Source organism: Blennius ocellaris, assembly GCF_963422515.1.
Source record: "Blennius ocellaris genome assembly, chromosome: 6".
Taxonomy (NCBI): Eukaryota; Metazoa; Chordata; class Actinopteri; order Blenniiformes; family Blenniidae; genus Blennius; species Blennius ocellaris.
The window spans coordinates 21,225,777-21,250,671 of NC_137655.1; the positions used below are offsets into that span (position 1 = coordinate 21,225,777).

Consider the following 24,895-nt stretch of genomic DNA (forward strand, 5'->3'; position numbering starts at 1 on the left):
GTGAACTAGAAGAAGAACCGGACTCTGAGCAGCTCCTCTCTCATGACTCTGAGGTCCACCATTTGTTCATTCAGCGAAGTACTTTGTTGGTCCACAAGAGACCTCACACAGGTGAGAGGCCGTGCTCTTGTGGAACATGTGGGATAAGTTTCAGTCGGCGCAGTAATTTGTTGAACCACATGAGACTTCACACAGGTGAGAATCTGTATTCTTGTGAATTGTGTGGCAAGCGTTTTAGTGAAAAGTCTCGTTTGCAACGTCACATGAGAACTCACACAGATGAGAAGCCGTATTCTTGTGAAACATGTGGGAAAGGTTTCCATCAGAGCACTATTTTGTTGGCCCACAAGAGAACCCACACAGGTGAGAAGCCGTATTCTTGTGACGCATGTGGGAAAAAGTTCCATTGGAGCACGAGTTTGATACGCCACATGAAAACTCACACAAGTGACACGCTGTATTCTTGTGACGCATGTGGCAAAAGTTTCCATCAGAACAGTAGTTTGTTGGTCCACATGAGAATCCACACAGGTGAGAAGCCGTATTCTTGTGACGCATGTGAGAAAAGTTTCAGTCGTCGCTCGAGTTTGTTTCGCCACATGAAGACTCACACAGGTGAGAAGCCGTATTCTTGTGACACATGTGGGAAAAGTTTCCATCAGAACACTAGTTTGTTGGTCCACAAGAGAACCCACACAGGTGAGAAGCCGTATACTTGTGAAACATGTGGGGTAAGTTTCAGTCGGCACAGTAATTTAATGATCCACGCGAGAACCCACACGGGTGAGAAGCCGTATTCTTGTGATACATGTGGCAAACGTTTCTATCAAAGCACTGGTTTGTTTCGCCACATGAGAATTCATACAGGTGAAAAGCCGTATTCTTGTGGAATGTGTGGGAAAAGTTTCAGAGATCATTCGACCCTTCGATCTCACAAGACAACCCACACAGGTGAGAAGCCCTACTCTTGTGAAACATGCGGGAAAAGTTTCAGCCACCGCAATACTTTGTCGGCTCACAAGACAACCCACACAGGTGAGAAGCCCTACTCTTGTGAAACATGTGGGAAACATTTCAGTCACCGCAATAGCTTGTTGGTTCACAAGAGAGCCCACACGGTTGAGAAGACGTAATCTTGTGACACGTGGGATGCGATTTACGAGCCGTAGTTCATTGCTGGATTAAGACTCTTAAAGGGACGAAGTCAAGAAAGACTCTACGGGAGAGCTCATTCAGGAAGTCCAGCATGAGCCCAAAAACGCAAGGTATCGTCCAGTTTAAAGGAAACGTTGCTGGTTTAAACACTGTTGAAACTTTGCTTCAGGAAATGTTTTTGTTTCTGGTATGTCACAAAAATTACAAGTTCTTTTTTTGTGTGTGTTTTAAAAAAATGCAACATTAAATATCTTGTATGAGCAGATGTGAACTTTGAAGCAATGTACTTAAAATGTTAATATGAATTGAGTCCGTTTTGTTATTTAGTGTTTGTTTTTATTCAAGAATGAGTTGTAGTTTAACTTTTCACTCTTTTTATGCAACGCAGGAAGAAATACTTTTTGCTTGCATGTATGTACTGTGGTGGTTGTCGCTACTATATAAACTGAGGGAGACTAAGACAATGAGAGAGAGGTTGGAGTTGTGTTCAGAACAGCGACCTTACTCTCTGTCAACTGACTTGTTTCCTTTGCAATCCGAAATAAACCTCCTGTGTGCATTGGAACCCTGAATCCTTGTCTTTTGCTCTATCTCACAAAATTCCACAACAGTCTCAACAACTTCTCATGTGCCCTTGAGCATCAATTACAGCTTGACAACGACACCTCCTACTTGTAGTGTATTTCAGTATCATCCTGGAATTTAACCCGAAAGCCGGATATCCCAAACTCTTTGTGAGATGAGTAATGTGTCTGGAGCTCGTCAGGAAACTGATTACTTTCATGAAAACATGTCATCCACTTCTCAAACTAAAGCTTTTTTTTTTTTTTTTAAGCAATTGGCTAAAACATACACTAAAGATGTTCTGGTGTTCATCCAAGCATGTTTATTAGTTGTGATACTGAAACAGGTGATTAATCCTTTGAAATCACACCAGGATGTCACTTAACTTGATGTCATATAACACATAACACACATTACATTTCATCCAGTCCTCAAGTTATTCTGCCTGCAATGTGTTTAATGTGCTGCAGTGAACGGTTGGTAACAAAATTATTTCCAAAATTATTCCTGGATTCTTTCTGGATAATTTACAGACAGGCAGAAATTACAGGCATTGTCTCTCGTTCAAAACATTTCATCACATGTTTATGTGTCAAAGATTATTGTCATTAACTTGATAGTTGTTAAGATTACAGGACGGTCCATTCTAAACGATCTCAATGTATTTCAGGTGAGACTTAATAACATGCAGTTCTCACAGTGTCCAGCAAGTGTCAGTATGAAGCTGACCGTGGTTTGTGATCCTCCAGTAAAGCGAGAGAAGAAGCAGCTTTGGAGGCTGTTTGACACTGCAAAGTCCAGCGCCTTGCCTTTTGGCTGTTATTTCTTCCAGGTCCAAGGTGCAGCCAAATAGGAGGCATGAACAGCTCGGGGGGGGGCGTGGTCTAAGCTCAGGACCTGTTTGGGAAGAAGGAAAGAGACAAAGAGTAATTTGCAATTTACTGGGGTGACATTTCTTATGTAGATGCAGCCATTGACTGACTGATTGTTTATGCTGAATGCACATGTGCTTTATCAGGCATGCACTGGGGTGAAGGAGAGACAGGTTGACTTAATTGTGGAGCTTTCTGTTGTGATCACAAAAGTGGAAATATCCTAAAACACATAACAAACCTTTTATAGTCAGCTGTAGCATAGTAGAGTACACATTAGAACTGTTTTCACCTTTATTTTTGATTGTAGCTTTGAAGCAGCAGCTCAGCAACAACACAAGTTGCTCCGCGGAGATCAGATAGATAAGATGTGAATCATCTTACAATATATTACAGTACAGAAATAAATCCAGTAAATGTGAACATATATCAAATGGGCTGGAGTCAAATGATTTATACCTTGTCATATTTAAACTTTTAATAAGATATACTCAAGTACAAGTACTATCTAAATGAAAACTTTAGTCTAAGTATACATATTAGTATAATAGTGTAGCCTATTTTTTTTTATATAGTTGAAATTTACTTGGTGAAGTCTACTTCTGAGAAGTACAGTAAAAGTATAGTCTAAACGTAAGTGAACTTTAGTATAAGTATATATATAAATATTGAATGATATTTAGACACAGTTGGTCAAATTCCTTAGGACTTTGAACTAATGTCTCTAATGATACAGCAAGGGGGGGGGGGGGGGGGGGTGCTGGTTTGCATGATAGAGAAGAAGAGACTGTTGCCTGCCAGTGTCTGGCTCATGTTCTGCTTCACTTACATAACAATTGGTGGCAAGCTGAGCTGTTCACGCCTCCCGTTTGGCTGCACCTTGGTGCTGGAAGAAATAACTGCCAAAAGGCAAGGCGCTGGACTTGCTCGTGCTAGTGCTAGCAAGTCCAGCGCACAATAGCAATATGGAGGACAGACAGAGAGAGAGAGAGAGAGAGAGAGAGAGAGAGAGAGAGAGAGAGAGAGAGGGAGGAAAGGGAGAGTTTCTCCATTCATTTTCAGTCTCATGTCAGCGCTTCGTGGGAGAGACGACGCGTCATCCACACACAAGTTCGCTATAATACAGCTTCGCGGAGATTCTCGTGCAGAGGATCCAGCGCGTGTCGTCCGGGGAGAGAAACTCCCTCCGTGGATCAATTCAGCCAAAGTTCACGCGTAAGTAAGTCGGCGTCGCGCCGTTTCCCTCCACACGTCTGGAGGCGCGTCGGTTTGAAAAGGATATTTTTATTTAGTTATTTACGGGCATTCGAGGTTTATTGGTGGATTGCGTTCGGATTTATTGCCGTTTTGATGACAGTGTTGTATTTGAAATATCGCTGTTTAACATGTTTGATCGCTGTTTGCGGGACTAATTCGAGATAAATGTAGTATTTGCAGGATTATTTTGCGGGAGTTGGAGTTAATCTGGGTCACACGTTTCTAAATTGTACGAGAGTCTGCTTCATCTGAGACGTGCGTCAAAATACGTGTTGCAGTTAATATATTAACTCGAGTTACATTAACTTGTTATAGCTAGAGTATTAATTCTAATGTTTCACCTGCTGTCAAGCTGCTGCTGCAAAAACCTCATCCAGCTATAATTCAGCTTTAACCAGAAAACGCCACAAGAACCAGTCGCGATATTTGTGATTGTTAATTCAATTAAAGTTAACTTTGTGAAAAAATAGTATTCATACACACTCGTACACACAATTCAATTCAATTTACACGGGGAAATTCTAATATATATATATTATATTAAAAAAATTACAAATATTATTTAAAAAAATCTATTGCAATTATAAGAAAATTATTCCAGAAGTCCTTTGTGTTGATTTATAACGTAGAAAAAGTTGTACCACTTCCTGGTTAAAGCAAAATGAGTGGATGTGCAAATCAGTCGCCTTTCTTTAGTTTGGAAGTCAAACTTTAAATGTTACTGCTGATTGTTCAGAGTCAAAGTTTCAACATCCAAACTCAGATATTCTCTGTTGCTGTTTAAAAGTCATGGTCACCTCGTGCTGCAGGACTGAAGCATCCCACAACAATCTGCAGCGACGCGGCCGACTGACCATCTGACTTCCCGAGCCCCGGGATTTTACCCCAAAACACATGAGGCAGGACGCCGAGGAGGCGAAGCAGAGCTGAAGACACCTTTTGGATTTCGCTGACACTTGAATTGTAATTTCGACCCTTCATGCAAAGACCTTTTGAGTTCTACTTGTGCTGCTACTGGACCTGAAGAATGCAGTCCATCAGAGGTGGGCACAAACGGGCTCTCTCCAGATTTAAACTCGCATTTCAAACAACTTTATCCTGAGGACTTTATCATTTCCAGCAAAGTAACATTTTCTTTTCTTTTAGACTTGAAGCCCAACTTCAGTGGCCCTCCTCCGTCCTCCACGGCTGCCGGCCCTGATGCGTATCTGCAAAGCAACATCAGGATGGACCTGGAAGACCCTGAACTCTGGAAGACCTTCCATGAAATAGGAACAGAGATGATTATCACTAAATCGGGCAGGTAAAGGACAAAAACGGTTTTGTGTATTTTGTATGCAATGTTTTTGGGGTAACTTTTGCTGCGTTTTCTCATTTCTTTCTCATTTCAACAGGAGAATGTTCCCACAATGTAAAGTGAATATTTCCGGCCTTAATCCATGTGCCAAATATATCTTATCAGTCGACATGGTTCCTGAGGACGGATTCAGATATAAGGTAAAGCCCCAACCTTGATATCAAACAGAAACAATATTTGCTTTTGTTCTCGAATATCAAGAAGCTTCCATTTACTTTTAGTTCAGTCACTTAGTTAGCAAAATGAATGTAGGTATTCCCAAGTACCCCAGACAAAACACCCCCTCTTCATCACATCCCCTGCTGGGAACCCACTGTACTACCCCCCCCCCCCCCCCCCCGTCTCGGTGGGTGGTAGTGGCCGGCCATCACACTCTCCCCTGTAGGTGGAAGGGAACAACATGAAGATTCTTCTGTAAATCGCTCTGCTCTGCGACAGACTGACCGTGTGTCTCCTTCCTACAGTGGAATAAAGAGAAGTGGGAGGCGGCAGGAAAAGCGGAGCCTCAGCCGCCTTGCAGGACTTACCGCCACCCAGACTCTCCGGCCCCGGGGAGCCACTGGATGAAGCAATCCGTCTCCTTCCTCAAGCTCAAGCTCACCAACAATACGCTCCAGCAGCATGAACACGTAAGTAGGAACAATTTTTTTTAAAAAGTGGGACATAAAGATATAAAGAAAGTTTGCATTTACACACTGAATGTTCCTGGCGACACCTGAGTACAAACTTCCAATTTTTTGTCACCCCCCCAATCTGCAGATCATTTTGCACTCAATGCATCGCTACCACCCGCGCTTCCACATCGTCCAGGCAGACGACCGCCGGAGTGTTTTTCAGACCTTTACATTTCCTGAGACGTCCTTCACTGCAGTCACTGCATACCAGAACACCAAGGTCTGCTTCTGTCACTTCAAACTAACACAAGAACCAGCGCACGAGTGACGCTCAAGCCTCCTTCTCCTGTAGATTACCAAGCTGAAGATCGACCACAACCCGTTCGCCAAAGGTTTCCAGGACGAGGGAACTAATAAGAAAGGGTAGGTGAATAGTTTTTATTTACTCAGACGGTAAAAGGTCAAATTCATGCAAAAGGAGAAGAGGAGGTTGGTGATGCAGGAGGAAGAGGGAATTTAAGGTAAATGCTGAAAGAAGAGACTGATTTACTTTCTAAATCTTATTTGTTTTTGTGGAACTCTGTCTTTAGCAATCAAGGAACTGATGGTACAATTGTGGTATTGACCTCCGTGTTCTTTTTGTAGGTGTGCAAACAAGAGCCCAGCATGCCTGGAAAAAGGAAACAACACTTCAGACGTTCCGGGCAAAGACTCCGAGGAGGACAGACCCTCAGGTACTCCTGTCAGACCCGTCACTCTGCAGCCATTCCTATTGGTCTTGTGCTCCTAACCTCATCCGACGATTTGCGTCCTGTCAGAGTTCTGCGCCTCGTCGTACGATGGTTTCAAGAGGGAGGAAGTGGAGCTCCCCATAGAGAACGTTGCGGGTGCCATTAAAGAGGAGCCTTACTCCCCGTCGGGTGCCGAGCTGGAGAGCGATGTGGCGACCAGCTCTCCTGCGGACACCAGAGAAATCTACAAGACGGAGCAGCTGGTTCCCACGCCAGCTTCTTGCCACCCGTACAAGTGAGTACTGGTACAATCCCGCCTGCAGTGATTCGGTCGCTGTGTTTCTGTGACGACAATGATGACCGCTAGCAAGCTCAGCCTTTTGGTACACCTACTATGCTTACCAAAGTTTGCCAAATAGCCATGAACCAGAGTGACAAACTGTGGGGGTGTGTGTGTGTGAACAATGACTGGCTCTCCTAAGAAGTACCCATTGTTTACGTTCATTGCTGACAAATAGGAAGTCTTGGTTAAAACAATGAAATCAGAAAATAAATGAATAGAAACTGTAAAAGCCTTGTGGAAGGTGGGGGGGTAGGTGTGAACGATGATGATACCAGAGCCTCAAAGCGGCTAAATAGCTGCTCAGGCACATGTTTCACTCACTCTGTCGACTGAGCAGTAAATATGCCGAAACCTTACAGCACTCGGCAGGCTTTGGACATGATCCTGGACCATGTCAACCCCTGTGACTCCGATGGAGAAGAAATATCGCTTCAGCTGAGTTCAGACACTGAAATGTCTTCTGGTAAGATTTCCTAAACAACCTATTTTCATTTGCTGATTATGGCAGTTGTGTTTTAGGAAGAGTAGAAAACAAAACTAAATCAATACAAAGGAGGCATACTTGAGATGTTTTGGAATTGTAAATCAAATAATATCTTTGTGTAGATTTCACATCATTTCAATGTTTTCATTAATCACATCTGTAGATGAGGAGACTTCGCCACCTCCAGAAAAGAGAGGTCGCCTGGAGAAACACGAGAGGCCGACACAGACGGCAAAAGACGGCACAGTGTGGCGTGAAGAACAGGTCGGAAGGCGTCTCCATCACAGCCCAATTGAACGTCACGCCACAGATGGAGAGCCAACTGCTTTGGCCAGAAGGAAGGTGTCAAGTCGCTTAGAGAGTTTTCTCTGTTTCATAACTCTGGAAATATTTCACACAATTCAGGAGTGGACAGTCCAGCATGCACACCATACACAGCATGACAACTGGTTCATGGCCATTCCTGAACTAATGGCTTTCATTGCCATCCTCCTCCTGCGGGGGATTGTCCACCTTCCAGCGCTGCATGACGCATGGTCAGCTAAACTGGGACTGCCCCTGATCAACAGGATAATGGCTCGAAACCGCTTCAAGGACATCATGCGACACCTACGCTTCGATGACAAGGACACACGCGGGGAACGAGTTGCGACCGACCGTTTTGCTGCAGTCTCTGACGTTTGGGGGCGTTTTGTTGCCAACTGCATCGATTCTTATAACCCAGGCAGGCACATCACCATAGGTGAGCAACTCTTGCCAACTAAGACTCGCTGCTGTTTCCTGCAATACGTTGCCACAAAACCTGACAAGTTTGGCATCAAGTTCTGGGTGGCATGTGACCTGAAATCCAAGTATGTGTGCAAAATCATCCCATATCTTGGCAAAGACCCCAGTCGTCCCACAGGAGAGGGTCTTTCAGAAAATGTGGTGATGAAGCTTATGGAACCGTTTATGGACAAAGGAAGAACCGTTACCACGGACACGTTTTTTACTTCATTGTCACTAGCACGGCGACTGCTCAGCCGGAAGACCACCCTCCTTGGCACAGTCAATGGGATTCGCAGGGAGCTTCCAGATTCTGCCAAAAAGATTTTCGACCGTGAAGAACTCAGCACACAGGTGCTTTCAACCGCCGGTGCGACACTGACTGTTTATGCGGCCAAACGGAGGAAGACTGTATGCATCCTCAGCAGCATGCACAGCGTGGTGGAGACTGGGGATACCCGGAAAAAAAAGCCTAACACAGTCACTGACTACAACGGCATGAAAAGCGGTGTGGATATCATGGACCAGATGTTGCGAAAGTACACTGTGCGTTCAGCAACACGGCGGTGGCCAGTCGCTGTGTTTTACAACATGATTGACATTGCTGTGCTGAATGCACATGTGCTTTATCAGGCATGCACTGGGGTGAAGGAGAGACAGGTTGACTTCATTGTGGAGCTTGCAAGCGAGCTTGCACAGTCTCATTTGGCAGCAAAGGAGGCGAACGAGGAAAACCTTCAGCAACAACCACCTACAGCTGAAAAAGGAAAAAGGGCAATGTGCCAGGTGAAGCGTTGCTGCAAGCTAAACCATGCCACTAAGCGGTGTGTTAAGTGTAACAAGTTCACATGTGGCAAATGCAGAAAGGAGATGTCGTGGCTGTGCCAAGTATGTTCAGACAATTCCTAAGAAATAAATATCACCAAGAATGCAAACATACAGTGTGTTGACTTCTTACTACTACTACTTTCTGTTGTGATCACAAAAGTGGAAATATCATAAAACATGACAAACCTTTTATAGTCAGCTGTAACACAGTAGAGCACACATTAGAACTGTTTCCACCTTTATTTTTGATTGTAGCTTTGAAGCAGCAGCTCAGCAACAACACAAGTTGCTCCGCGGAGATCAGATAGATAAGATGTGAATCATCTTACAATATATTACAGTACAGAAATAAATCCAGTAAATGTGAACATATATCAAATGGGCTGGAGTCAAATGATTTATACCTTGTCATATTTAAACTTTTAATAAGATATACTCAAGTACAAGTACTATCTAAATGAAAACTTTAGTCTAAGTATACATATTAGTATAATAGTGTAGCCAATTTTTTTAATATACTTGAAATTTACTTGGTGAAGTATACTTCTGAGAAGTACAGTAAAAGTATAGTCTAAACGTAAGTGAACTTTAGTATAAGTATATATATAAATATTGAATGATATTTAGACACAGTTGGTCAAATTCCTTAGGACTTTGAACTAATGTCTCTAACGATACAGCAACTCTGAGACTTGATGTTGATGTCATCATGAAAAACCCGTAACATTGTGTTTTGTGTGGCTGGCTGGCTGGCTGGCTGGGTGGGGGGGGGGGCTGGTTTGCATGATAGAGAAGAAGAGACTGTTGCCTGCCAGTGTCTGGCTCATGTTCTGCTTCACTTACATAACAATTGGTGACAAGCTGAGCTGTTCACGCCTCCCGTTTGGCTGCACCTTGGTGCTGGAAGAAATAACTGCCAAAAGGCAAGGCGCTGGTAGTTATAGTTCTGGTAGTTATAGTTCAACAAGTTTTGAACTATCAAAACTCAGTAAACAATCAGGTGTCAAACACTGATTTTTTGTGTGTGTTTTTTTAAAGAATCAAAACCACAATGCAAATAAAGCCTTTTCCAGGCTAAATATGAACGTTTAATAAGAGGCTGTATCTGGCAGCATGAATCACTGATTCATAATAACTGAACAACCCGCTACTCAGTCAACAAGCAGACTTAGAAGAAGAAAGAAAGTTGTGGTGCCCGTCGCCCCAATTAATGCCTAAAATATGAGATCATCTATTGAGAGTGGCTTCCTACCATCAGCACCAGTACTGGTATTGGCAGGTTACTGGCAGGTTATGAGCTAATAAAACTAGTTGACAGTGTGTATCAGTGAAAGTGAGCGGGTTTTATCCTAGCGAGATGTTTCTTCAGGTGAGACGTCGAGTTCCTGGATGTTCACACTTTCACAGCTGGGAGGCGTCGTTAGCATTGTACAGAGAGGTTAAGAGACTTCTCCCACTTTAAAACATAGTGATGAGCTGCAGTATCCATGGCAACATGTCAGTGCCGGCCAGCCTGAAAGCGTCGGGAAGTGTCGCAATGCCAGCAGACGACACCTGCGACAGCTGCATTTCTAGTTTATTCCATCTGATTTTCTATTGTAATCCTGCTCAGTAATCACAGTTTTTATCCAATATACCTGTAATGAGATCACACATTTTTTATGTACGGTAATGGATTAGTTATTTGTATCCTAATTACGTAATGCATGTAATCCATTACTACCCAACCCTGCTTGGTTCATATATCCAAGTGTCTTTGAGGAAAACACTGAATCACAAACTGTTCCCAATAGACGGAAATAGAAATGGATTGGTCAATGTGGCATTAGCTGATCAAAAGCCCTTAACCCCTCCCGGGGTCCCACACTTCTGTCCACTGCTCCTTTGGGATTGCTGAAAGGTGGACAAAATATCCCACTGCAATGCCTACACTTAAAAGATTTCCCAATTGTTTGTCATTCACATAGAAACATTTTGCACAGTATGGTACAAATATGAACACAGCAAATTCTGTCTCAAAAAAATGCTATTTGGATTTTGTAAACAAAACAGCTTATTTTTTATTAAGACAAAAACAAAATGATTTTTTTTAAAAGACAAAATTGATGGTTTATTGAAGGAATATGAAATTTTTTTTTCTTGTCGCTTCCAACAAAACTGCTTGAATTGAGCTGGCTCTTTATTCAAGGTGAAAATCCACAGGCTTAGCAACACAGAGGGTCCTGCCACAGGCAGCAAGAAGTGACAACACTCAGTCTTTCACTTGTGAGGTGTGTGTGGCTGTGTTTGCTCTTTCAACCAAGCGTCAGAGGACAACATGTTTGCAGTGTTAAAGCCCAAGGTTCAGTCCTTCGCCAGTGCTAAGCGAAGTACTCAACCCTTTAACAAAGGCACGTGCTAATTCCCCTTTTTAAAGTGCATTCTTGCTAAATCAATGTTATACAACAGCGCTGTATACCGTACACATTCACACACACACACACACTTGCTCATGTACGCAGAGTTCACGCTTGCATTTTCTATGTTTTGTCATTTTTGCTTCAAACAACCAGATAATGCACAAGAGGGGAATCCACAGAAAACCTTTGGTGGAGGACGGGTGCTAAAGGTTTTAAGTTCAACGTTGTCCTCGGGCTTCCATGCGTGCCTATGACGACCTGTTGCACCTCGGCGCGCTGAGATTACGTGCTGGTGTCCGATAGCGTGTCAAGCATCACGTCGTTCTCGTACATGTCACACTCCAGCGTCAACGACAGTCGGAGTGGCGTCTCCAGCATCATCTTGTCTTGGTTCGACAGCGGCGTCTCCAGTGACGTGATGCTGGTGTCTTCTAGCCTCGGCGTGGCGAGGAGGTCGGTGGACTCCGAAGTGTTCAGCATCTTCATCAGTGCCGGAGTGTTCAAGTTGCCTCGCACTTTGTCATTGATGTCTGTGCCTTGGAGGAAACAATTGGAAGGTATTTTACTTCCTTTGGCGCCGCAAAGCCAATAGGCTGCCTCACACGAAACACTGCATATTCTTACACCAGATCACTTGAACAGCCTCTAACCTTTCTCTATCCCTTTGTAATGCATAATCTTACAATATGAATGTTCATCTATTTAAATATATTTTAGCTTTCATTTTCATTCCATTGTATTCCTCAATAAAATTCTTTTTTAGATATATATACCTCTTCAGTTTTACTTATTTAGAGCCTTACTTTTTTTAAATGGGTGCATTTTGATGTTTAAAGTTGCTGTATATATGAAGGCTCATGATGGAACCTTTCACTGAAAAAAAACACTGAATGCAATATTCGATATAAATGCGATCATGTGGAGAGAATTTGTCAATAAAGATCTCAGAAACTTGAACTAATATGCAGGAGTAAAAGTTCTTAGAGCTGTGATTTGATCCTATGGGCGAGGTTGAGCCCTGAATAATACTATATTTAAAAAAATTTAACATTTGTTTCTGATGTCCTGCTGTTCCCATGAAAAAAGCCACCCTCAAAACTTTGCGACACCAAAGCAGAATATGTGTGCAATTATTTTTTTACCGCACTCCATTAAAAAAAGCGTGTAAAAAAAATGTAAAACTTGACTGTCAAAACAAATATTAAAAGCTAAAAACCCACCTATATAGGCATCCGTGTCACCAATGTACATCTCAATACAGTGGCCGAGCATCGTCACAGAGAAAGTGTCGTCCCTCTTCAGTCCGAGTGCCTGTCGCAGAAAACAAAGATCCATCTACTTTCACGCAACAGAAAAAACAAAGAAAGTGGTGACGAGCGTCTCTGAACACCGACCGTGTGAAAGTAGTCAATGGCACTTTCGAAGTCACCCATAAGGCTGTGCACGTATCCGATGGCGGAGTATGTGGAGGCATGCTGAGGGATCAACACCAGCGCCTGCCGGTGGTACTCCAAAGCCTGATCGTACTTTCTACAAAGAAAAACAGTTATTACGCATGGATACGACTGATTCCTTTAATCATTTAAAAAGAAAAAAGAAAAAGAAAGACAAACATTCACCTCGTTAACCAACAGAGAAAGATAACATTGAGCCATGAATGTTTCTTGTGACATCTACAGTCATGACTGATGACAATTATGTTGGCTAATTTAATGAGAAGGAGCAGATGTAGAAATGTGCTCATTTTATGTCTCGAATTTTAATCAACATTTGAACAGACCAACAAGAGGTGGATAATAAAATCGGTGATCATATTTTTAATGATCTGATGAAAATGAACGGAAATAAAGTGTATACACTGTAAATCAAACACTAATGAACCAAGAAAAGTAAAAATGGTTTTCAATAACATACGAATGCTGAACATCGCGTTACATAAAATACACAATAGTTTGTCTCGTATGAAGTGAAATGCAAACTACTGAGGAAAAACAGGTGTAAAATCCAGCTTCAATTCATAAATTAGCCTCTCGACAATTTATTTACAGTAGAAGAGTAACTTCCTGTGTATATTTCTTTTACGTTGTTTTTTTCCTTTAGGACGGTACAAGTGAGCACTAAATTCTCTTGAACGAAGGAGCTGGGAGGTAAATTGTTGCCACTATTAATATGTCAAATGTAAAAACAGGTCCAGTACGTGCAAGCAGATTATACTTTCCTGCCAATAGAAAGATTTCGATACCACAACGATTAGCCGTCGGCTGGAAGCAGTCTGAACACACGCTTCCATTCCTTCATACTTACTTCAGTTTCCGACACACATGACCCAGGTTGTTTAACAACGGCTCCCACTTGTCCACCGTAACCTGAAATTAAACATAATTTATTCAATGTAATATTTCCCCAACAGAACTGTTTGTGCTTCCAGCCAAAATATTAGCAGATACCTCATTCCCGATGGCTTTAATCTTCTCCATTGCGTCCAGAAAGAGTTTCTCTGCCGTTTTCCAGCTGAAAGTGTAGAAGAGAGAAACGTTGTTTCACTGTACCGTTCTTCTACAAAGTACTTCTTTTTTTTTTGTGCATATATTCAGCTGTGTTACGTTTGATAAGTGCCCGGCCCAGAGTTTAAAGTGTAAAATTTGTAGTTTCTTTGGGTTTCTATTCACAACATACAAACTCTGGGACTCATTTGGACAACATCTTAAAAAATGTTGATAAAATCTGAAAGGAAATAGGCTTTTTATACCGCATGTATAAAAGGTGGTGACTAACTTTGCATCTTGTAAACAATTGATTACAACAACGTATTTTCTGTGAATTCACAACGTTTTAGCGCACTCACGGCAAAACCTTCTCAAATAAAACTACTTGTGTTGCAGGATATGCATGGGGTAAAAGGAGGGAAAACATCTTAAATCTACCAAAGAAGCAGCTTCACATTGTTCTAATTTGATCTTAGAAGTTGATCACAGAGTTGCTTCACGATGTGAGAAATATCAATAGCATCATTGTGTACTCGATCTCCTGGCTGGCTGTTCAACTGAGAAAATGAACGGCTGAAAACAGCTGCAATAACAAAAAAAACTTGAAGAAAAAGAACAGCAGCTGCAGGTTTGTGGGCAGCTGCTGGTTAATGTAACATAGATATTTCAAAACAGAACTTCTTACGCCATTAACCCCACTTTTAATGTTTCCAGTTGGCTTGAATACAAGGTTTTGTTGCATGTTTTTGTAAGAGATTCGTCCCACTTGATGAATGCTGCGTGTCTTGTATATTTGAGGCTCCACACTCACTCTCCATTTTGAAAAGCGACCACTGCCACCTCGTGGATGACAAACGGGTCCTCTGGAGCGATGCTGAGCGCCTGGCTGAAGAAGCGTTCAGCGAGTTTGGAGTTGTTGGTCAGACCATACTCCAGCCCGATGTAGAGCATTGGCAAGTGACACCTGCAGGACAGAGGACGTGCCGGAAACATGAAGGAAAACAGTGTTGGGAGCAATAAAACCAATTTAGATTCAGTTTGTTCTGAGAAAGTTTCAATCAGCCCGACATTTATGGTCTGATTTTTTATTTTACCATACTGCTCAAGTGAAAAATGCAAATGTAAAGAAGACATGTCATTAAAGATTGAATGACAATAATGTAGATATCAACCCAATAATATTTAATTGACAAACATCTCTGCTGCCAGCAGGGCGGCGTTACCACTGCCTGAAGGGAGAAACAGAATGAGCAGGAGCTTCTTCCCTCAGGCTGTCCGCCTACTGCACCTCGAAAAATAGACCTGGCAAACTGCCTTGTATATGTTATGTACTTGCACTATTTACACTTGTCTACCTATATTTATATTTTGTGTGCCTCAAGTTCCTTCATCATTAATGATATTGGACTACAGTGTGCTATTGTCTTCATTTGTGTTCTAAATTGTATTTTTTCTATTCTTTCTTTTATTCTTCTATCCTATAAAAACTGTTGTTACGGTGGGAAACATGTACTCAACGCATTTCACTGCACATTATACTATGTATAATTGTTGTGTGTGATGAATAAAAGACTTGACAGAGAGGTGAAATTAATGACGTGGATCTTAGAGTGTGAGAGGATCACGTCCCTTTACAAAGCGAGAACCACACTGCAAACCTTTTGTGTCAACATTATAATACACTGAACATAAACATTTATGCAACACTTTTGTTTTTGCTCCCATTTTGTACCAGCTGAACTCAAAGATCTAAGGCCTTTTCTCTGCACACAAAATGCCTATTTCTCACAAATATTGTTCCCAAACTTGTCTAAATCTGTGTCAGTGAAGACTTCTGAAATAATCCATCCACCTCACCGTCGTGGCATATCAAAATGTTGCTTTGTCAGCAGGATTAGTGCAGTGTTCCTTAGGCTGGCCCCAATATAAGAACATTTACATGTCTATGGTGTGCGGTACTCCTGATACATTCGTTCCTGTACTTACCCTTTCATCAGCTGTGCGGCAGTGAAGTAGGCAGCCATAGCTTGGTCGTGTTCACTCTCCACCGCAAATGAATGGCCATAGGCAATCCAGGCAGGCCCGTAAGTCCTCTCCAGGGTGGTGGCTTTGCTATATAGATATATATTCATGATGTTGAGGTTGTGGTCAGAAGCTTGATGCGGTTCGTCTTGAAATTTTGATTACCTCAGATATCGGCGGGCATGTTCATTTTTATGGCCGACCATGAGATAGTAGCATCCAACTGCAAACCAGGACACCTTCGGGGGAAGTTTTCAAATGGTAATCATGAGGTACAAAAAAATTCAAACAAAGCAATACAATAATACATACATTAAACCGATAAGGAAAAACACTTACCGGGTTGTTGGGATACAGGTCTACAAGCTTGTGTGAGAGGTAAAACAATTCTGCAAGATACGAAAAAAAGGAAAGATGAGGTCATCTCAATAAACATTTCATGTGAGCAAAGGAGGTTTAAGACTCCTGCAGATGTGTGATTTTTAGCAGTCTGACAAGTTTAGGAGCTGCATGTGTTGCTCTCCAGTGACTGGGACTAGAGGCCATCAATGTAAACCATCAGGGCACAATGAATGAAGCAAACAGCTGCCCAAGGTGCATTTATATGCAGGGAATGTGGTTGATATGACGATAGATGGGGAATGTGGGGAGTCTGTGGTTTCATGACTCCATCATCAGCTATATGCAATTCCCATTACTCTGCAGAAGAAGCCAGATTTGAAGCCACTAACAAAAAAATCATACAGTGTGAAGCCTCGAGTGGACAGTTTACCATTTGCTTTCCCAAGCTCTACGAGCGTTCCAATGTGGACTGGTAAACAGTTGGCATGGAAGGGATCTTTAACCATCACCCTGAAATGAAAACAGTTTGTTTGAATCCAACATTCCAACAATCTTGTTTTACACACACTGTATATATAAAAGTTAATGGCCATTATATTTTCCACTAAGGGCAAAAACAAATGCCGATTAAAATGTGCTACAACAAGCAATATTTCAACAATCAAAATGTGCACTTACTTTGGTGTTCATAAGAGAGAACATTCACAATTGGATTGTACATTACAAGAGTGAAGCGATAAATTAAAAATAACTTAGAAAAAAAAAATCAAAACACCTTAAATCTTTGGCGATTCAGTCCTAGAAAATTGTAGAAACATTGGCTAGTTCACTACAAACAAGTCAACTACGAACACAGAAGGAAGACGTGGGCACATACGTTGAGGTGAGTTTGTAGCACATCTTGAAGTCACAGTTATAATAATGCCTCTCAGCGAGAGACACCACGACATCCAAGTTGTCCTGAAGCCCGTTGACCATCTCTGGCACCACCAAGTCGCTCGGCTTGTTGTACTACAGAGGGAACAAACAAGAGAGTGTCTGAGTTTATGTTCGTTAGAGATAGGACACAGCAAGGTGGAAACCTGATAATTGAATACAGATGGACTAAGATCTTCAGGAAAACAAAGGGTCCAGAAAGGACAATTATGCACTTGGATCGAAAGCAGCTCAGAATGTAAATGTTGATTTACAATTCAATGATTATGAATGGCAACGGCTTGGGCATGCTTTGTTTGTTAACGCTCTCTGGGCTCAATAACAATTAAATGTGTCATTGTTATTATAATGAGCATGATATCTGATGGGGGAAAATGTACTTATTAAAATTCTAATTAGCTACAACAAAAAAACAAAACAAACAACTCTTACCTTCTTTAATTTATTCTCAAAAAGGAAATGTAAAAGCTCCTCCTCCTCCTCGTTGCACTGCTGACTCAGAGGAAGCGAGTCAAGAAAGTCTTTCTCTATATGAAGAACAAAACAATACAGAAGTAGTCATTCTACATGTTATCGCACGGATGAAAAAAAGAACATCTGTCGGAAATGGGTGGAGTCGTCATGTGGCACAATATTAGGAGAAGTGAGCCGCACCTTCCTGTGCGGTCAACATGTGGTGGGATGTTAAAAGGTCAAACGCTTCAAAGCAGTACACGTCCAGTTTCAAGGCCTCTTTGTAGCTGGAGGTGGCCAGTGGCCTGTTGTCCATGGCGTCATAGATTTTACCTCGCAGGAGGCAGATGGAACTGTTAATCTGAAATATTTCATAGGGAGAGATGGACAAAAGAAAGTGAAGCTCCAAAACGGATCATGAATTCATAAACAATACTCAACACATTTAAAGTATGTGATAATTCACTTTTTTTTTTTTTTTTTTTTTTGAATGGGCAGCAATTTAAGATAAATCACATATCCCCACATGGGCATTTTATGGTAAACACGTGAAAGATCTTTTAATGGTTGCATAAAGTTATAATGCATGTTTTATTCTGGGTTTGGGACACTACAGGCCCTTTATTAAACACACTAATATGAATAACAAAAAAACAACAATGGTAAAAATTGAGCCCAAAACTTCACAAGATGTTTCCATCTGCCATCTAGTTGTAAGCTGGCAAATCAGCTAATTGAAGGTGCAGTACCTTCAAGTAATAAAAGCGATATTCTGTCCAAGTCAGTAAAACCACCCACATGGCACAAAACTCTCAAACATAATTAAATAGTAATATAGTTGAAAGAATCAATGGATATAAAGTTTGTGTTTCTTTTGAAATGGCAAGTTCGAGAGTTTCCAGGCGAAGTTGGATGCGAGATCATGTGTACATGTCAGAAACAGTCAAAATCACAGAGCACAGCATTATGGGACTGGTCCACAGACCACATTTGATGAGGTTTTTGGAAGCATATATACCATCACATCATTCTGATCTCTTTAATCAGGCTTCATGGAAACGAGTCCATCTGTTTTCTCAAATTGGACAGAATTTATTCAGACTGGCATTAAAGAGACCATAAATGTAGCTACGGTGAAGTTGGCACTGTGTTGGCAGGGATATTTACTGATCTTCAGCTCTGTCCATCATTGTGACTCTTCACAAAATTGTTATAGAAAAATTTTGCTCATCTAATGGAGGTTGATTGTGGCTGTGGCTTTGTTCAGGTCCACCACAGCCCTTTGTCAGTCCCACAAAAAATATTCATGGCATTACACTCATACAGAAAATTATTATTTAAAAATATCAAAACATTAAGTGAAATTTGGTGTGGTGGATAATTATTAGAAGCTGTGATATAGTTTGAGAATAAATTAACCAGTATTTATAGTACAAATTCATTCAACAATTCCAACAATATGTAAAACTTACAGAGGCAGGGGACATGTCCCAATCCTTCGCCGACTCGGTTGTTCCAATGTCCTCTTTTACACTACTGTCCAGCAGCTTCTTACTTGCTGGTTCCTCTGAATCCAGGATGTCCAAGGCCTGCTGGAACTCTTTGGCAGCATACTGGAACATAACCAAAGATAGAAGAAGAGTTAAAATGCTTCTCAAGATAATGAACCACAATCCTAATAAAATTAAAGCTACATGAGCATAACAAAGGACTACTTACATGGCACCTAGCAGCAAGATACTGACAAGCTCCATATAACTGTGTGAAAGAAGAGAAGAGCTCCTTTGAAACTGAAGTAACTCATACAGAGTGAGATGTTTTTACATCCCTGCCCATAGTACAGTACATAGTACAAGTAACATCACCTACCTTGTCAAGTTTTCGTGAACGCAGGGCATGGGAGGCTCTGTGGTACTGAGAGGTGAGGTAAAGGCACTGAGCTAGCCAATAGATATCCTGGGGATCTTCTAATATTTAAAACAGATGAAAGATCAGTCAAAAGCCAGTCATTTCAAACTACAAAGTGACAGCTGACACCGATACTCCTGGTAAGTAGGAGGCTTTTAAGTCATCCACCATCTCCACTGGTGAGACTTTTCCTTCGAGCTTTTAACATGCTCGTTTGTACAATAAAATAGAAGATCAGAACACACCACTGTGTCAGTTTAGCTTTTCATATTTACTCACCATGAGAAAGTGATGCTATCTTGTCGGCCCAAAACAGGGCACTTTGATACTGTTGCTGGAAAACAAATAGACACAGGCAGAGGAATAGTCACGTAAACGCATTGCTTATGAAAGCTGACTGGTCGTCAGCCCTGTTGGAGAATTACACATGTTTACATCCACTGAGACGATATCTCGCCGAGCTAGCATTAGCTAGCAACACAGAATTCCCGCATATATCAACGTCTTTATGTCTTACCTGATCAATATACTGCCGCACTCGCTTTCGAAGTCTGTCGAGATTCATTTTTATTGCTTGAAAAGTACACCCTTTGATTACCAGAAGTATGTCATTCTGGCAAACGGAGAAACAGTACAGAATAATCCGTGAAAGCTCCGCTAGCTGCGTGAAAATCAAACCCGCGGCTTCTTTCTGCAGTGAGTGCTGGAGCGAAGCGCGCCGTGCGGAAACTCGGCCCGGAACAAAAGTTCCGCATGGTATTTTTGTGACGAACGGCAGAGCAGGGACTTTGAGTAAATTGTAATTTTGGACTTTGTATAAGTGACTACATGTTTCTCTGTGTTACAGGAGACGACTTACTGTGGCTGTCATATAATACTAGCATGCTGGGCCTCGATCCACCCAACTGCATTGTGAAGAGTCACTACACAAAGCAGGGTTATGCTGTATATAGAAGCATTGAGCTGCTGCTTGTGTATAATTTATTGCAGCAGGTTGGCTAAACCTGTGTCTGGATGTTTGGTTGCTATACAGGTCACTGTGTGGTGCTATGGTGGCAAATCGTTCATGCAGAGTTTAATGTGGCTTGTTTATTTTTCTTTTCACTCAGAATAACAATACATGTTTAAAAGACAGATGAACTTGATATGGTTATTGAAGGTGGACACGTTTATGATCAAATGAAGGCTCTACAAAAAAAAAAAAAGAAAACACTGTTGGTTAATGTGGTACAGAAGATGGATGGATGGTTCCAAAACATTTTCAACATAGTATAAATAAGGCAACCTTTTTTTATTTTTTTTTATTTGATTTTAACGCTCTAACCAACTGAGCTAAAAATGTGTTTTTCAGGTGTGGAAAAAAAAAAGAGTTTTTATTTTCTTTTGTCTTCGGTTTGGAATAGGCATTGGTGGGTTGTTTATATTACAATACTCTTCACCACTAGATGGCAGCACAGAACGTTACCGGTGAAATCAAACTTAACAGAGGTCAGTCTGGTTAATCACCACCACCTGCTGCTCCCATCTTGTATCAAAGTACTGTGTCAGTGACAGTGATGGAGAAGTTTTTGAAAAGGAAGAATCTAACCAGGATATCAGCTCTGTGTTCATCCATCAGGTCCAGGATTCACACTGAGGGAGTACAAATAAAAAATAAAAAAAATTGGGAAATACTTTTTTCTGTATTTATTTGATTCTTGTTGATAAAGCATTGATGAAAATGACTTTATATTGTTATTATAGGCTACAGAGTTTACATTTTTTACATTTTTGGTTGGTGGTTTGCCTCGAGATTTTTCCAAAGAAAAAAGTGTGCCTTGGCTCAAAAAAGGTTGAAAAACACTGCCCTAAACTATCAAATTAAAATGACTGTAGTGAATTTGTTGTTCCTGTTAGTAGATTTTATTCGGATACAGAGACAGCCATACAGTCTTGATCAAGTCAATGAACAAAAACAAATATAAAAAAAATAAATAAATGCGGTTCCTTTGATTCATTGATATATATATTACTGTATTGGTGTCTATGAGTGGAAAATATTTTCAAAAAAAACAATTTTGCACATTGCACATTGAATATAACAGGAACATACTATTATCCCACAGTTACACAGGGTACTTGTTTACAACTGGTCCATTTTACATAAAGCAATAAAAAAAAGACATACAGCGTTTAAACTGATTATGGTTATGTCCGTATTGGGAAGAAAATAAAACCTTGCCAAAACAATTGCGCCAGTTATCTTTCCACATTTTTGCAGACTTGTTTAAATTTAAGTCTGAGAGTAGTGGTGGGCAATTTAATTCTTTCATGAGTAATTGTATTTCAGCATAACGATGGCGTATATTCATTGAGAACGAGTTGTCTCAGGTGGTTTTGCTGTGGTGACTTTCTCAAGTTTATTCTTTGCAAATTTACTTGTCAGCATCCTCTTTCCTGCTCATCCCTTTTGTTGCTTTATTTTCCTCAGAGCCTGTCTTGTTGTCTGTTTTGCTTCTTGCATGAACTTTGTTTTTCATTGTTTTTTGTTCTTGATCACAATCACTGCTCTCCTTGCAGAGGTTTTCTTGTCTCTGAAAATGAAGAATTCATGATAGTTATGTGTAAACAATGCTACTGGGACAGTTTAAGTGTTATTTGTCTTTAATTCTCAACATGGTTAACCTTTTGCTGATTTGCTCCTCCTCGTGGGTAACGTGCGATACTATCCATTACTTTGAGAGTTTTGAGCCAATCCTCATGCCAGCTCCTCCTATCGTACTCAGACTTGCACTGGGTCAGACGACGGAGGATCATTTCGTTGTCTTTTGTAATGCGGAGAAACTCCAGTTGACGCTTTTCTGTGCCAAGGCTGCAATGAATAGAAATAAATGTTAAACCACTGGGGATTCAGTTTTAAATGCTGCTATTTTCTTAGAAATAAGAAATACAACTGGTCGCATGACATTTCTTTTAGTTCATTTAGTTCATTCACTGTAATTCAAAATCCAAGCTCACCTCTTCACGCTATAGACATTCCTGTTGTCAACAGCTCCAGTTGTCTTCATGATGTGAGAGATTTTCTCTCTCAGCATGTTATTTTCCCTTTGAATCTTCATCGCCCACTCCTCTTCAAGCTTTTTTTTTAATAGAAGCCAAACATTTAAAACACAATTAAAGAGATAATCATGAATAATTTTGCCTCACTGCAGAACTAATATTCTCCAAAATTTTGTATTTCTACTGCAGCATCATTTTTTCATTTGATCATCAAGAACCTTCTGCTTCTTCAGCTTGAGAGCAAGGTGACCAAATGTCCTTGGAGGAGTTGTGTTTATGGCTGGTTTAGCTGAATTCACCTTGGGAACAGAAAAAAAAAACCAACAACAAAAAAGCAAGTCCAGCTTTATCTGAGGCAGTAACAATTCTAAGTTGCAGATAACTGAATATAGAAAAAGGTCAATTTGATTAGTTTTGAGGTACTGTATGACTAAAGCTGGAGATTTTGACATTTAGAATGAGAGCTATAGGGGTAATAATTCTTGGACTATACTTCAAAAGCCACATACACAGTTCTGCTAACCTTTCTTCTGTGCAAATCATATGAAGCCTTGTCCCACTTCTGCTGCAGGTATTTGTTTCCAACGGGAAGCAGGGGCTGATATGCCTGGTGTTGCATCACAAACAAAAAACTAACACACCTATTGGAAAAATACACACATTTTAACAATGCCCTTTCTCTACACCAATGTTTGTTTTTGCATTATAATGGCAATCAGTTCAAAATCGAAATTAGGCTGCAAGACTAAGTTAAACCTACAGAATTTGTACGCTGTGCCTCAATGTAACCAGCAACATTCCTCCTTCAGTATATTCTCAATGATGCCCTCAAATTACCTGATGAATATGGGTGTTTCTAGCTTGTGGTGTGTGTTTGCAATTGACATGAGAGTAAACAGTCCTCTTGCTAAATCGGTATTCTAGAGCTCTCTGACTCACCTCACAGTCTGTAGCCGTCCTGGTGTCTCAGCATCACAAGTCTTCATCTACCCGAGTAAGTGTGAGAGTGTGTGTCTCAGCTCAGAGTGTGTTCAGTCTTCCAGGTTATCTGAATCTCACGCACTGCAGTCTGTTTTCCTGCCACTCATACATGGTTGCCATGACAGCAGCTTGAGGGCGCTGAGATGAATGAGTGGTTTCGAATAATCTGCTTGTTTAGCAAGTTCGACACAGAGGAGCACATGCAGGCATATAGATGAGGCTAATTAGTGAAGAGACGGGCGACTGTAAAGTGATCCGCTGTGTGAATACACTGTTTTACATGCAGTTCAAAGCTGCAAATAAGCCACCACAATTCACAGCATTCATCTGATTTTAATCTGAATTGTGGCTCAGATTTATGTTAGAAACAGTTCAGTGAATGATAAAAACACCTATTTTTATTGTGTTAACTGTGTTATTTTTATTGTGTTAACTGTAAGCCTTCCATGACTGGATTGGATGAATGAGTTGAGGCATTACTGTATTTCTCAACGTGACGCCTGCAACCCGAGTAACAGTTACTGGGAAACTTGCAATTAAAGCAGCTTGAGCCGAAGCACTTAATGTTATACCCTTTATTCACAAGACAACCACACAACACATCAAACTGTGAGCTGATGCATGACCATCACAAAGAGTTTTTTATTTTTATTTTTATTAACCCTTTATTGGACAAGTTACTATATTTGTCAAGTTGTGAATCTTTTTCTAAACTAACTAAAATTAGTCAGTTGAGAAAAATAAAATGTTAAAATCAAAAGATTCTAGTATAAGAAAACATAGTTGTACTAATTATTTAGATTAGTGTTACTTTTATAATCATCTCTATAGTTTTTGACTCTATTGTTTTAGCAAAGCACTCCTATTACTAACACTTGATAGATGCATTTATTTAAAACAATGTGAACAAACTGTGTTTGAAAATCAAATCAGCATTGTACACAGGCAAAGAACTACTGCACGCACAAATCAAAGTGATGGCATCGGTTTTTAAATATATTCCTGATAGAAAGTCTTATATAGCGTTTTCTTGTTGTTGTCGTAAATAACACATTGCTCTGTGGGAGAATAGAACTCAATGAGGTGTAGTAAAGTTCTTATGGGATTAATACAGACACCATGAAGAGTTGTTTACTGAAATGATGAGAAATGTGTGATTTTTGATAGTTTAATGCTTACTTTGAATTTAATTTGATTACTTATTATCATATTATCGTGTATATTAACACTGACTCAAACTCTTGCAATATTCAAATGTCTTTCAATAACTTCTCATAGTTATAATTAAACTTTTCACATTTTTAATGAGTTCATTTCTAAAACTGAAAACATGACCCACACAGTATTTGCTTACAATAT

At 40.7% G+C, this 24,895-nt stretch overlaps 2 protein-coding genes across 2 annotated transcripts; both read right to left on the minus strand.

Moving 5' to 3' along the window:
* Positions 1-11,117: 11,117 nt before the first annotated feature.
* cdc16 (cell division cycle 16 homolog) lies at positions 11,118-20,187 on the minus strand. Its single transcript, XM_080498607.1, has 18 exons — positions 20,034-20,187; positions 19,796-19,850; positions 19,478-19,575; positions 19,328-19,366; positions 19,081-19,221; positions 17,810-17,969; positions 17,588-17,682; positions 17,097-17,230; positions 16,650-16,729; positions 16,217-16,266; positions 16,043-16,116; positions 15,842-15,967; positions 14,667-14,819; positions 13,817-13,880; positions 13,674-13,735; positions 12,764-12,899; positions 12,590-12,680; positions 11,118-11,905 (listed from the first exon to the last, which is right to left on the minus strand). Exons 1-18 carry the CDS (start codon positions 20,079-20,081, stop codon positions 11,652-11,654), a joined length of 1,860 nt encoding a protein of 619 aa, XP_080354733.1. The 5' UTR covers positions 20,082-20,187; the 3' UTR covers positions 11,118-11,651.
* A 1,972-nt stretch (positions 20,188-22,159) lies between these two features.
* Positions 22,160-23,174, minus strand: cfap97d2 (CFAP97 domain containing 2; the record flags this gene model as incomplete). Its single annotated transcript, XM_080498550.1, has 4 exons — positions 22,160-22,367; positions 22,514-22,632; positions 22,774-22,854; positions 23,079-23,174. 4 exons carry the CDS (start codon positions 23,172-23,174, stop codon positions 22,160-22,162), a joined length of 504 nt encoding a protein of 167 aa, XP_080354676.1.
* Between the last annotated feature and the right edge of the window lie 1,721 nt (positions 23,175-24,895).